The 13232-nt window shown below is 39.0% G+C and overlaps 1 protein-coding gene across 1 annotated transcript; it reads right to left on the bottom strand.

Annotated features, from left to right (window-relative positions):
- On the bottom strand, window positions 1-8398 carry LOC149826909 (guanylate kinase 2, chloroplastic/mitochondrial-like). Its single transcript, XM_090020171.1, has 4 exons — window positions 8059-8398; window positions 7159-7290; window positions 6415-6606; window positions 1-649 (listed from the first exon to the last, which is right to left on the bottom strand). The coding sequence occupies exons 1-4, from the start codon at window positions 8317-8319 to the stop codon at window positions 311-313; spliced, it is 924 nt and encodes a 307-aa protein (XP_089876297.1). The 5' UTR covers window positions 8320-8398; the 3' UTR covers window positions 1-310.
- Between the last annotated feature and the right edge of the window lie 4834 nt (window positions 8399-13232).

The following is a 13232-nucleotide window of genomic DNA, read 5'->3' as shown; positions in this document are numbered from 1 at the left end:
ACAAAACTATCTTAAAGAATATAGAAAGTGTACAACTTAAAACGTAGCACATACCGAATGTTTTCAACGCTTATGCATGTAAAACCTCTCACAATGAACAATGCCACCATTGAATTTGGCAAAGCTAGTGAACGCAAGGGATGCACTACAAATAGGAATAACTTTTGCAGATATACAGCAGATGCAAATACGTTGAAAACAGAGAAAAAGGTAAAATGCTACATTGATCAGGGTAAGATACAAAAAGAATGTTGTCATGGTGTTGACGGAAATTTGAAAACATAACAGGAAGGAATGCACATCTTCACTGCTAAATATCTGCACTACGCTGCGGAACTCTAGCTTTTTCGGCATCAATGATAGACCCTACCAACTTAACTGCATTCTCGAGCTTCCCTTCAGCATTGACAACCACATAGTGAAATTCCTTCAAATGCTTTACCTCCTCTCGAGCGGTTGCAATCCTCACAAGAAGCATCTCTGAGGTCTCAGTCTTCCTGTCTACAAGCCTTTTCACTAAAGCAGACTCACTCTCAGGGACTAGAAATATGAATATGGCAGAATCCCCGAGTATGGACTTCAGGGTGGCAGCCCCTTGTGTATCCACTCTTAAAACAATGTCAAATCCTTTTGACATGAAGTCCCTGATCTGCATACCAAAACACCACCAACAATATGCTTGACCAATGAAAATTGACAAACTTACTAAATACACTTGACATATTACTGTGTACAGGGGGTAAAAGAAGGAGAATATAGGAGCACCAATGGAGATTGTAGGTACCATTATAGTGACATATATACATAGCCAGTTGCACAAACAAGCGAATATGACCAATCTTAAACCACATCCAAACTGGAAATGCCAAGCAGAACTCTTTTAGTATAGTGCAAACAAATTGGGTTTCATTTTCTTTTCCCCCCAATTTCCATGCTAGTTGCCTGTGGATGTTATCTTCCACTCATGTCAATGAATGTGCCTTCTATCTGTGCAAGCATGTTGATTCATCTGAGCCATCTGACAACCATTTTCAGCATTACTTGTTAAATGAAAGTAAAAGTTGTTCTTTTCTACGAGTGTACAATGGCACACATCTAGGGCCAAACTTGAGTAACCACGCCTCTTCCCTATCTCTGCAATGTACAATGACATGCATCTAGGACCAAAACATGAATGTGCATCTCTGCATCTTTAGAATTGGTACACCGGAAAAAATCCGGTGCTTAATTCCAGCTGTGGGAAGCGTTCCTGAGAGGCACATATCTTTCTATTCCAATATTTTCAAAGCAACCTATGAGGAGAGGGTGGTGTATGTTCCCCCCCCCGATGATTCACTGAATCCCACGTCTGTGTTCGGGGCTTTGAATGAGCACCACGTATACAAGCACATGGGGCTCGTATTCCCGTGTATGTTGACATAACTTTGCATCGGACTCTGGTGTTGTTGCAAAGACTTAAGTACCCTTTCTTGCTATTCTTCTCATAAAGTGATGGTTTGAGAAAATGACAAAAATGCCTTTCATTCAAAAAAGAAAAAACAAACAGTTCAAAAAAAGGACAAACATGTCCTCCATCCAGAAAGTCGAAGATGATGTTGACTCTTCAAAGACTTCTTCTTCTTTCTCCGTAAAACACTGTAAACTCTCTCTCTCTAGAGAAGAAATCAAGGGAGGATTCTTGAAAAGACTTAAGTGCCCCAAAGATGATTATTTAAGACCCAGTCTTTGCACTGCAGGATTATCCGAGAAAGAAATCTCCCCTGGAGGAGGCCATGAACATCAACCCTCTGACTCCCTTCTCTTTCTGCTTCTGTGCACATCCAGCAGAAGATCCTACATTGCTCCATCAAGCACCGACTGACCTACACATTGACTCTTGTGGAGCCTGATTCAGAGTTTTTACCCTTACAGGAGGAGGGTTTGGGGGCTCCTCCCAGCGTGGGTATCATCATTCAACTAAATGAGTTGTAGATCCTGATTCAGAGTTTTTACCCTTACAAGAGAGGGGTAAAACCTCATCTCACTCTCTCTCCCTTCTCTCTCTACTTCTGTGCACATCCAACAAACAATCCAACATTTCTCCATCAAACACCGACTGACCTGCACACTAACTGTAGCATCGTTCAACTTGATGAGTTGTGGAGCCTGATTTAGAGTTTTTGCCCTTACAAGAGGGGAGTTTGGGGGCTCCTCCCAGCGTGGGTAGCATCATTCAACTTGAAGAGTTGTGGAGTCTGATTCAAAGTTTTTACCCATTCATATTTTAAGGCATTAGATCTCATGTTTGAACATCCACGCATGTGCAGTTTGCTTTCATCATGTTCAGTTGCTTTCTAGATTATACTTTGAATTCTGGTGCATTTTAGATCTATCGATTTGTATGTAACCAGAGCTCATTTTAATCTGAATTTTTTATTGCAACTTTATGCATATGTCTTCATGCTCTCCACCAAAAATCAGATCATTCTGAGTTTGTTTGACCCACTTTAAAAATCGAGATTCAAAACCTGTTATTTTGCACCGTCAGTATTTTAGCAGAATCAGGACCAACTTGCGGGAGTGATTTCTCCCTAACCAGAGATGATCTTTCCAATCCGTAAAAAGAGTTGTTTTCTAAATTGAATCTAGTTTGTTCATACCAAATTTCAGAGATTTATATGGTGTTTTCATATCCGTTTTGGGTCGAAAACCATAACCCTGTGTCATTTTAACGGCTCAGATTTTGATCCATTTTGTTTGAATTTTATTTCCCTAATGGGAGATCATTTTTCAATTCTGTAAAACGGGTTCTCTTCGTTTATGTGTCTAGTTCATCCCTGTAAATTTTCAGAATTTTTCATGGTCAATTAATATTTTGTTTTGATTAAATATTAGAACATTGTATCCAGATTTTATAAATGTTCTGATTTTGGCCCCCATATCATGACTGTTGTAGCAATTCTTCAACAAATCGTTATTTGATTGGCAATATTATTCAGCAAATTGTTGTTATGATTTTTTTGGGTCTCTAATGAGTCCCTAATATGATTTGTAGTATTTTTGGGTCTCCAACGAGTCTCACAATGATTTATAGTGTTGTTCGGTCTTTTAACTATGATTTATAGTGCTTTGGAGTCTCCAACGAGCCCCACAACGATTTGTAGTGTTTTTTGGTCTTTTAACTATGATTTATAGTTTTTTCGGGTCTCTAACGAGACCTACAGCGATTTATAGTGTTGCTGGACCTCGCTATAGCGATTTGTAGTGTTTCTCGCTAAACACTACAGCGATTTGTGATACAAATCGCTATCCGAATCAGGACCAACTTGTCAGGGTCATATCTCCCTAACCAAAGATCGGATTTCAAATCCGTAAAAAGTGGTATCTTCGTTATGAAGTCTAGTTTATTCCTGTAAATTTTCAGCGATTTCTATGGTCATTTGATACCCCATTTGGATATAAAACCAGACCCCTATCAGTCTGCCTTATTTGAGTGACATAAGTTTTTATTTCATTTTGTAAGAGTCATATCTCCCCAACGGAAGATCATTTTCCAAATCCGTAAAAAGGGTTTTCTTACTCTATGTGTCTAGTTTATATCTGGAAAGTTTTATAACTTTTTATGCTCATTTGATATTTCAAACCTGCTAAAACCAAGACATGTTATTATTCTGTTTTAAGTGAGTGGATGGAAGTTAATTATAACCCTTCTCAGTTTTTAATAGGTTTGAAATATCAAATGAGCATAAAAAGTTATAAAACTTTCCAGATATAAACTAGACACATAGAGGGAAAAAACCTTTTTTACGGATTTGAAAAATGATCTTCCGTTGCGGAGATATGACTCTTACAAAATGAAACAAAAACCTATCTCACTCAAATAAGGCAGACTGATAGGGGTCTGGTTTTAGATCCAAATGGGGTATCAAATGACCATAGAAATCGCTGAAAATTTACAGGAATAAACTAGACTTCATAACGAAGACACCACTTTTTACGGATTTGAAATCCGATCTCTGGTTAGGGAGATATGACCCTGACAAGTTGGTCCTGATTCGGATAACGATTTGTATCACAAATCGTTGTAGTGTTTAGCGAAAAACACTACAAATCGCTATAGCGAGGTCCAGCAACACTATAAATCGCTGTGGGTCTCGTTAGAGACCCGAAAATACTATAAACCATAGTTAAAAGACCGAAAAACACTACAAATCGCTATGGGGCTCGTTGGAGACCCCAAAGCACTATAAATCATAGTTAAAAGACCGAACAACACTATAAATCATTGTGAGGCTCGTTGGCGACCCAAAAATACTATAAATCATAGTAGGGACTCATTAAAGACCCAAAAAAATCATAACAACAATTTGCTGAATAATATTGCCAATCAAATAACGATTTGTTGAAGAAGTGCTACAACAGTCATGATATGGGGGCCAAAATCAGAACATTTATAAAATCTGGATACAAGGTTCTGATATTTAATCAAAATAAAATAGTAATTGACCATGAAAAATTCTGAAAATTTACAGTAATGAACTAGACACATAAACAAAGAGAACCCGTTTTACAGAATTGAAAAATGATCTCCCATTAGGGAAATAAAATTCAAACAAAATGGATCAAAATCTGTGCCGTTAAAATGACACAGGGTGACAGGGTTATGGTTTTTGACCCAAAACGGGTATGAAAACACCATAGAAATCGCTGAAATTTGGTATGAACAAACTAGATTCAATTTAGAAAACAACCCTTTTTACGGATCGGAAAGATCATCTCTAGTTAGGGAGAAATCACTCCCGCAAGTTGGTCCTGATTCTGCTAAAATCCTGACGGTGCAAAATAACAGGTTTTGAATCTCGATTTTTAAAGTGGGTCAAACAAACTCAGAATGATCTGATTTTTGGTGGAGAACATGAAGACATATGCATGAAGTTGCAGTAAAAAATTCAGATTAAAATGAGCTCTGGTTACATACAAATCGATAGATCTAAAATGCACCAGAATTCAAAGTATAATCTAGAAAACAACTGAACATGATGAAAGCAAACTGCACATGCGCGGATGTTCAAACATGAGATCTAATGCCTTAAAATATGAATGGGTAAAAACTTTGAATCAGACTTCACAACTCTTCAAGTTGAATGATGCTACCCACGCTGGGAGGAGCCCCCAAACCCCCCTCCTGTAAGGGCAAAAACTCTAAATCAGGCTCCACAACTCATCAAGTTGAACGATGCTACCCACGTTGGGAGGAGCCCTCAGACCCCCTTTTTCTGTAAGGTTAAAAACTTTGAATCAGACTCCACAACTTCTTCAAGTTGAATGATGCTACCCACGTTGGGAGGAGCCCCCAGACCCCTCTCCTATAAGGATAAAAACTCTGAATCAGGATCTACAACTCATTTAGTTGAATGATGCTACCCACGCTGGGATGAACCCCCAAACCCTCCTCCTGTAAGGGTAAAAACTCTGAATCAGGCTCCACAACAGTCAATGTGCAGGTCAGCCGGTGCTTGATGGAGCAATGTAAGATCTTTTGTTGGATGTGCATAGAAGCAGAAATAGAAGGGAGAGAGAGTGTGAGAGGGTTGATGTTCATGGCCTCCTCCAGGGGAGATTTCTTTCTCAGATAATCCTGCAGTGCAGAGAATGGGTCTTAAATAATCATCTTCGGGGCACTTAAGTCTTTACAACCACTCCTTTTTAAGAATCGTCATTTTTTTTGGCACCAATGGAGAAGAGGGTACTTAAGTCTTTGCAATCGCATCAAACTCCAACGCTAATTAATGCTGACAAACATGGGGATACGAGACACACATGCTTACATACGTGGTGCTCTTTGGGACCCCCGAGCATGAGATGTAGCTAACTGCCCTGTTCGGGGGGGAACATATAACCTGCTTTGACCTATGAGTGGAGGGGCATCCACTTTTTCCAATGATCGAAGTGATCAGAGTGACAGAAAGAAATATGTATAGCTGTTCTCTCAGATGGGAAAGGTTGAAGATGTACCGATGAGAGCTGACTGAATAATGGATATAGGTGTTGCTTTTAAGGCTTCTGAGAATTGGCATAGGGTCCATCCTTAATAGCTACATCCGATGGGACAGAACGATTTACCGATAGAAAGCTCCTATGGTTACACGGCTTTGTCTGTGCTTCCAGTTGTAGATAACGGTTGCTCCAATCCAATGGGATCCTAATGCTTGTCCAATGATGGGAAAGAAATGAGATGGAGTAATAGTTACTAAGCTACTTAGGCTTGACCGAGAAAGCCAAAACCATGATTCAATGACTTTACTCCCAAGTAACAGTACGATTCTTTTTCAATGACTGGTAAGACCATACTCACCAAGTTAAATACTAGTTCCATAAAAAATATATCACATGTCTTGACGTCATAAAAGTTTCAAATCACTGGACAATGAATACCTGCTGCTTAGGAATCCCCTTATAATCTCCATAGACAAGCGCATACTCCAGTAGCTCGTTGTTGTTGACCATTGAAAGAAACTTCTCTTTAGTGACAAAGAAGTAATCATTTCCATCCACTTCACCAGGTCGTTTTGGGCGACTTGTAGCTGTAATGACAAAGTGAATTCCCTTCCGCACTTCCTGCAGCCTCTGCAAAATTACGATGGTTTAAGCACTGGCTGCAAAAGTCACCACATTCAATTGATTTAACCAGCTTGAACAACCAAAAGAGATTTCATCAGTCAAGTCTTATTGGACAGATACTGAGAAAATTGGTAGGCCAAGAAATCAGAAGCATATATAATCTTAAACAATCATTCCACAGTTCTTGGCAAACGCCCCAAGGTTTATAACCATGTCACTTGCTGTTTGTCAAATGTAGTTATCTTCAACAAGGGAAACTTCTATAGAAGTTTAAAATCCATCTTAGCAAAATTTCAATATCTTAAGCAAAAGTGGATGCCTCGATGGTACTAATCTGTTTGGAATAAGGGTAGCAAAGCACAAGCTAGAACATGAAAGTATGTTGAATTATCCTGTTTGAACTAGTACATTATTTGAATTTGGCAAAACCAAAATGAAATGTATAACAGAGAACAATCCATCTGCAGTAGGAAAATCTTAGTAATGCCGAAATTGAGAAGCAGAGCGTGCAAATTGAGAGATATCATATCAATTCACTCCAATCAATCCATTCGATACCTTGATAAGAGCATCTTTTCCGACACCACTCGGCCCGCTGATGACGATGATCAGAGGGTTTGGTTGTGGAGCTAGAGGTTCCGAACTGAAAGACGAACCAAGTGCCGATTCAAGACCCCTCATCAATTCGACCTACCGTGATAACAGCCCAAACAAAAGAGCCACTCAGTTACTGAAATACGACAAAACGCACAAAGGAATTACAATCTCCAATAATCAAGTAATCAGTAAACCATTAACCATCACAAAGGAACAGCTCTTGAACTCAAACCAATTTCAGCAATAAGAAAAAGAATCAGTCCATATAAACCCTAAACCCTACTTTGCCCCACGCTTAAAACACACCCAAAAAGCAAAATAAAAGGAATCACCGAAAATAAAGATTTTTTCAAGCGAAATACAATATTAGAACAGCTTTGTCGAGAAGAAAGCTCATTCCCAAGCCAAACCCAAAACCCTAACCCTACATAAAAACCCAGAAAAAGTAAAACCCCCGACCGCGAACAAATTACGTCCAACGGAATCACAACCGACGCATAAGTCCCGTTTGACTAAACGGACTTCCCCCTCAACCAATTCAAAACCCCAAACCCCAACACACTTCCATTCCCAAATCCAAACTCCACATTTCCAATGCCGAGAAACCCTAAAATTGAAAAAAAGAAAGGAGTCTAAAAATAAAGAATTTAAAGAAAAAGGAAAAGAAAAACCAGAGAAATCGGCAGAACTTGCAGGAACTCCCAACTCCGAAAACCCTAACCCTAATTGACCATCCCTTCATCAAAAACCCGAAATCTGAAACACAAAAAAATACCAAAAAAACGCGAAATTCAAACCGAACACGAGAAAACAATCAAAAGGAAAAAAGGGAGGAAGGAAGAAGATGGAATAGTGGACAACTCTGTCGGCGCCAGCAGGAGGGAGGGGAACGGCCGGAGACCTCCGGGCGTCGCCGGTCCCAAACGGCGACGCCATGGACGGGAGGATGGAGCTCCGAGCTCCGAGGCCGAACCGCTTCCGGTGAGAGCTCGCCGGAAGAGAGACGGAGGAGGAGAAGCTCCGGCCGGAGAAGGAAAAGCGAGGAGGGTCGGATCGCGTCAACGAGTGAAGGAGGCGCCAGAGGGACGCGGACGAGGCCTGGAGAAGCGGGTTCCTTCTCATGACTCCGTCCCTCCCCAACCGGCACCACACGGACTCGCTCCCCAAGCCCCTTACGTTCGGGAGGAGGGAACGAGTCTTCCCCGTGGATTCGATCTTAGTCGGAAAACCTTCCCGCCTTCCACACGGTTGAGATTTAAACCTTAACCCCCCCTAAACCAAGAGAATTTTGCCTATGAAAAATTTTGATGTGAGAACTTTTCTTAAGTAAAACTTTTTTTCTTGTTCATGTGACGTGAGAAAATCAGATGGGAAAAATGTTGAAATGTTTTGATTAGGGTGAAGAGGTTGCCCTCAAAACTAAAAAATTCTAGCCTCATACCTGATCCAATTAGGTCCGGACACCCTTGGTTGTAACTCAAAACCTGGGCTTGGTTGAATATTGCCAATAAGCCGAGGGGTGGGTTAGATTATATTACTAATGATGAGCATGAGGCTGAGCATCATCACACAATAGATCAAAAGAATAATTTTATTATTATTTTTTTTTCAAATTTTATACATTTCAATCCTATTATCATTTACTTACCATCATAATATCTAACAAAATACATTATCAAAAGGACATAAAATTATAGCGTTTTGTAAATGCCATACATAATCGTACATATACTTAAGGATGCAAACGAGATGGATTGGGTTTAGATGTAGGCTTTACTGAATCTAACCTTATTGGATCATGACTAATAATCGGACTCACATTCAAGTTTCAAGGTAATATGAAATCCAGATCCGAGTGGCATACAACAGGGAATCAGGTACAATTTTGCACATATTCAAATTCAGGTACGTTAGATTCAGACTCGCTTCGGATTCGGATGTAAAGCTCCAAAGTTAATCTGAACCTAATTATTGATCGGATGGTTCTTGGTTTTCTGAATCTATGGCTGTCAACAGATAGGGTGCCCGACACATCAGGGTATACCCGAACCCACCCAAATAACAAAAATGTCATGTTCGGGTGTTCGGGTTCGGGATTTGCTGGGTCATGAAAATGAAATCCCAAACCCGGAGCTGTAAAATTTCAAAAGATTACTTTTGCTTACAATAGATAACCCGAACACGGGTACCCCACAAAAATTATAACCCAAACCTGGCCCACATATCGCTTGGGTCGGGTTTAGGTCAACCTGAATATTTTTTTGGTCATTTTTTTTTATGCCCATATCCGGGAATTCAGTTTCAGGTCCAGGTATCCGGTACAAACCCAACCCAATGACAGCCCTAATTGAATATGGCAAAACATATATTTTTTTTCAATTGGATATCTTACCCAAACCCAAATTGTTGACATCCCCACAGATACTTAATTGGTAAACCATTCTTGAATCTAGGAGTTTATCCACAAATATCTTTATCTGAGTTGAATTTAATAACTTCTACCTGCTTGATGACATACCAACTTGGGCTTGGCTGGGACTCGGGCTATCACTTCTACCTCTCAGGGGGTTCGGCTCAAGTTTGGAGCTTTTGCCAGCCTAAGCTTAGTCACACCCTCATATAATCAAGAGGTTCCGGGTAGGGCTGAGAAGCAAAAGATGAGTTGCTCGTGTTTGGCTGGCTCACAAAGAGGTCATTCCAACTCGAAAAATAAGCTTAGAAAGACAAACACATGTTCAGCTCTTCTGGGCTTGTATCGGCGACTTAAGTAGTAATAAATATATTTTAGATATCCTATGGACTGAAGTGTCTTGCTAGCAATGGGTCTAGAGTTTGAAATACTGTGTGTTGTTTCTTAAAATGAGTCAAGAATTGGAGCTCAGCTTAATAGGTTGGGCTCAAATCCCATTGCTTATAATTTGAGAAAAATCTCTCTCTTTTTTTTTAAAAATAACTTGGCTCGGCTCATTTGGCTCAAGCTCGGCTCCTGGCTTTGAATCCCACAAAGCACAGATCAGACATATCACCCAGCTTTCCTATAAAAGAAAAAGAGATATTTTAGGACTTGTTGAAATTTTTCATACTCGAAAATGAGCCTTCAAAATTGGATTTCGTCATAAAATAAGAAACAAGTACTAGTCAGGGAGAAAAATACACCACCCTCTCACTAATGAGAACTCCAGATTACCATATGAAAAGACACAATGATAGATCCTAGATGCACAGAGTGTGTACAGGATTCATTTCTGACATTGACAAAAAGATGCCTGTCTTTCAAGGTCCCTCTCCCGAGATCCTACACCAAATACCCTAGGAAATTGTTTCCTTGCGCTCCTTTAATATTCATTCCCCTGGCTGACTTCAGGTCCGCTGTGTCGAGCAGCACCCTCGCCGGCATAGCAACCTCAATAACGTCCCTGGCGTCGACCGCCTTCTTGCACCGGAGGAGGAGGTGGAGGGCGATACTGCTGCTCCGGGCGTTACATCCACATGACAAAAGCAACATGCTACCAAAGTTGGCAAACTCGGTGAGTCAACTTGTAACTTGCATTGGTCGCTAACTAAGTCGGGACTTTTTTAAGAAAGACTTGTTACACCTCATGAAGATTGAAGACTCCAAAAGAGGTACGGAGTGGCAAGCTTATAAATTACTCGAATTTTAAGATTTTTTGGTGTCCTATATATATATATATATGTTCATGTGCACGACGCACCAAGTTAGATATCAAGTCTTGTTAGTATATTTTTATGGGATATGAGAAATGTGTGAAGTACTACAAATTAACTTTGATAACTTGTTGCCAAAATGACCATTCTTAATCATGATGTGATATTCGATGAGAACTTCACATTCGATGAGAACTTCACGTTGAATGCAAATAGAAGTGAAGTTGAAAATAAGAAAAAAAAGTGATAAAGTTTCGGTGCAGGTAGAGTTAGAGGGACAAAACCAAGAGAATGAAGATATATTTAAAGCATAACCTTTACAAGTAGTTTCACGGGATGATGTTTCACATCAAGAGGTGTCTCCATATTCGATTGCAAAGGATAGACTGAGTAGAATATTCAGCCACCTATTCGCTACAACGAAGATGATACAGTTGCTTATGCACTTTCAGTTGGATCCGGAGATCCATACACTTATTAAGAGGCCATTGAAACTAGAGACAAAGCAAAGTCGTTGGATGATATGAATGATAAGATGCATTCTTTGTATAAGAATCATAGATGAAACTTGACGAAATTTTCAAAGGATAAAAAAACCATTAAGTACAAATGAGTGTTTCAAAAGAAAGAAGCACCTCATGAAGAAGAATCTCTTAAATATAAAGTCAGGTTGGTTGCAAAGATATCTTTTCAAATAAAGGTATTTATTATAATGATGCATTTTCTCTAAGTATAAAACACACCTCTATTCGTTTGTTGCTAACTTTGGTGGCTATGTTTGATTTGGATTTAGAACAAATGAATGCTCAAATAACTTTTCTGCATAGTGTTTAGAGGAAGACATTTACATGAACCAACTAGAAGGATTTAAAAAGAAGAGCCATGAAAACCATGCTAGAATATTAAATAAGTCACTTTATGGGCTTAAGCAGTCTCCTAGACAATGATATAAAAGGTCTGATACTTGCATTATTAAACATATTTTTGTTCGTAGTAATTATGATTCTTGTGTTTAGTATCATAGGTTGATTGATGATTCTTTTATATTGTTGGTTTTACATATTGATGATATGTTGTTTGTAACAAAAAATATTTCTGATATTAATGCTTTAAAGAATATATTGAGTTTTGAATTTGAAATGAAGGATCTAAGTACTGCAAAAGGATCCTTGGTATAGAGATAAGAAGAGATAGAAGGGTTGGTAAGTTATAGTTCTCACAATGTAGATGCGTTGAAAAGGTATTGAAGATGTTTAATATGAACGATGTCAAACCTTGTAGCACACCTCTTGGGCAACAATTGAAATTAAGTAAGGACTAATGTCCTAAGAATGTTTTAAGAAAAAAAAAGATTTGCACATACGGTAAGTGTTGTTAGTAGGTACATGGTTGATTCAGATAAGGCTCATTGGGTTGCAATTAAATGGATTATATACTATAAACATTGGGTTACTGTTCCAGAAGAATAAAGGTAGAGGTGCATTGGTTAGATATGTTGAATCAAACTATGCAGGTGGCCATGATAAGAGACATTCATTGATAGGTTATGTGTTCATATTCAATGGTTGACCTATCAGTCGAAGATGTATTTTACAAGACATTGTTGCATTATCTACGACTGAAACTAGGGATGCATAACAAATCGATATGGCTCAAGCTCGGCTCAGCCCAAAGCTCATTCATGTTTTAAATGAGTCATGCTCGCATATGGTTCTGAGACTCAAATGAAGCACACAAGTCAAGCTTGATTGGCCTACTGAGTTCGATAAGGCTCAGATAAAAGTATATATATACACATATAATATGTAAAATAATAAAAAATCATTATTACCGTAATGGGTAGGGTGTTAGTCTTTTCCTTAAAAGATGAGTTCGAATCCCATCTTTTACCTTTTTTGTTGTATGTTAATCTAGAAGATTTTTAGTATGTATATATTTTTTTGGTCATAATAAACAAAATATATGCTTTGGCTTAGTGGTGGGTCACCTATGAATCATTGAAAGAGGTTGGGGATCGAATCCCACCTCAATTTTTTTTACAAGATCAACTTTCTTTAAAATGCCATTGAAGCTCGAGAGGAACCGAGCTGAGTCTAGACAATGTCATTCAAGCTCAGCTCCAAGCTCGAGTTGAGCTTGGACAGGGACATTTTGAACTGAGCTGAGTTTGAATAGTCCAGGCTTGGTTCAAACTCGACTCGTATGCATTTCTACCTAAAATGGAGTATATGATAGCAGTTGAGGCAACTAAAGAAGCTCTCTAGTTGAAGGGTTTGGTTATTGAACTTGGCATCTCACAATAGAATGTATCTGTGCATTGTAATAACAAGAGTGTGATCAACTTAGCTCATAATCTGGTGTATTATTCA

This window comes from Nuphar pumila, chromosome 10, assembly GCF_984573655.1.
Source record: "Nuphar pumila chromosome 10, dmNupPumi1.hap1.1, whole genome shotgun sequence".
NCBI lineage: Eukaryota > Viridiplantae > Streptophyta > Magnoliopsida > Nymphaeales > Nymphaeaceae > Nuphar > Nuphar pumila.
The sequence above is the reverse complement of the archived record's forward strand: the minus strand, read 5'-3'. Positions and strand labels throughout refer to the sequence as shown.

Excerpts from the sequence above, each read along its gene's own strand:
- LOC149826909 (XM_090020171.1), bottom strand. The coding sequence starts at position 8,319 with ATGAGAAGGAACCCGCTTCTCCAGGCCTCGTCCGCGTCCCTCTGGCGC. Across the intron at positions 6,607-7,158 it reads GAAAAGATGCTCTTATCAAG|AGGCTGCAGGAAGTGCGGAA; the intron begins GTATCGAATGGA and ends GTAATTTTGCAG. Across the intron at positions 650-6,414 it reads AGGGGATTCCTAAGCAGCAG|ATCAGGGACTTCATGTCAAA; the intron begins GTATTCATTGTC and ends TTTGGTATGCAG.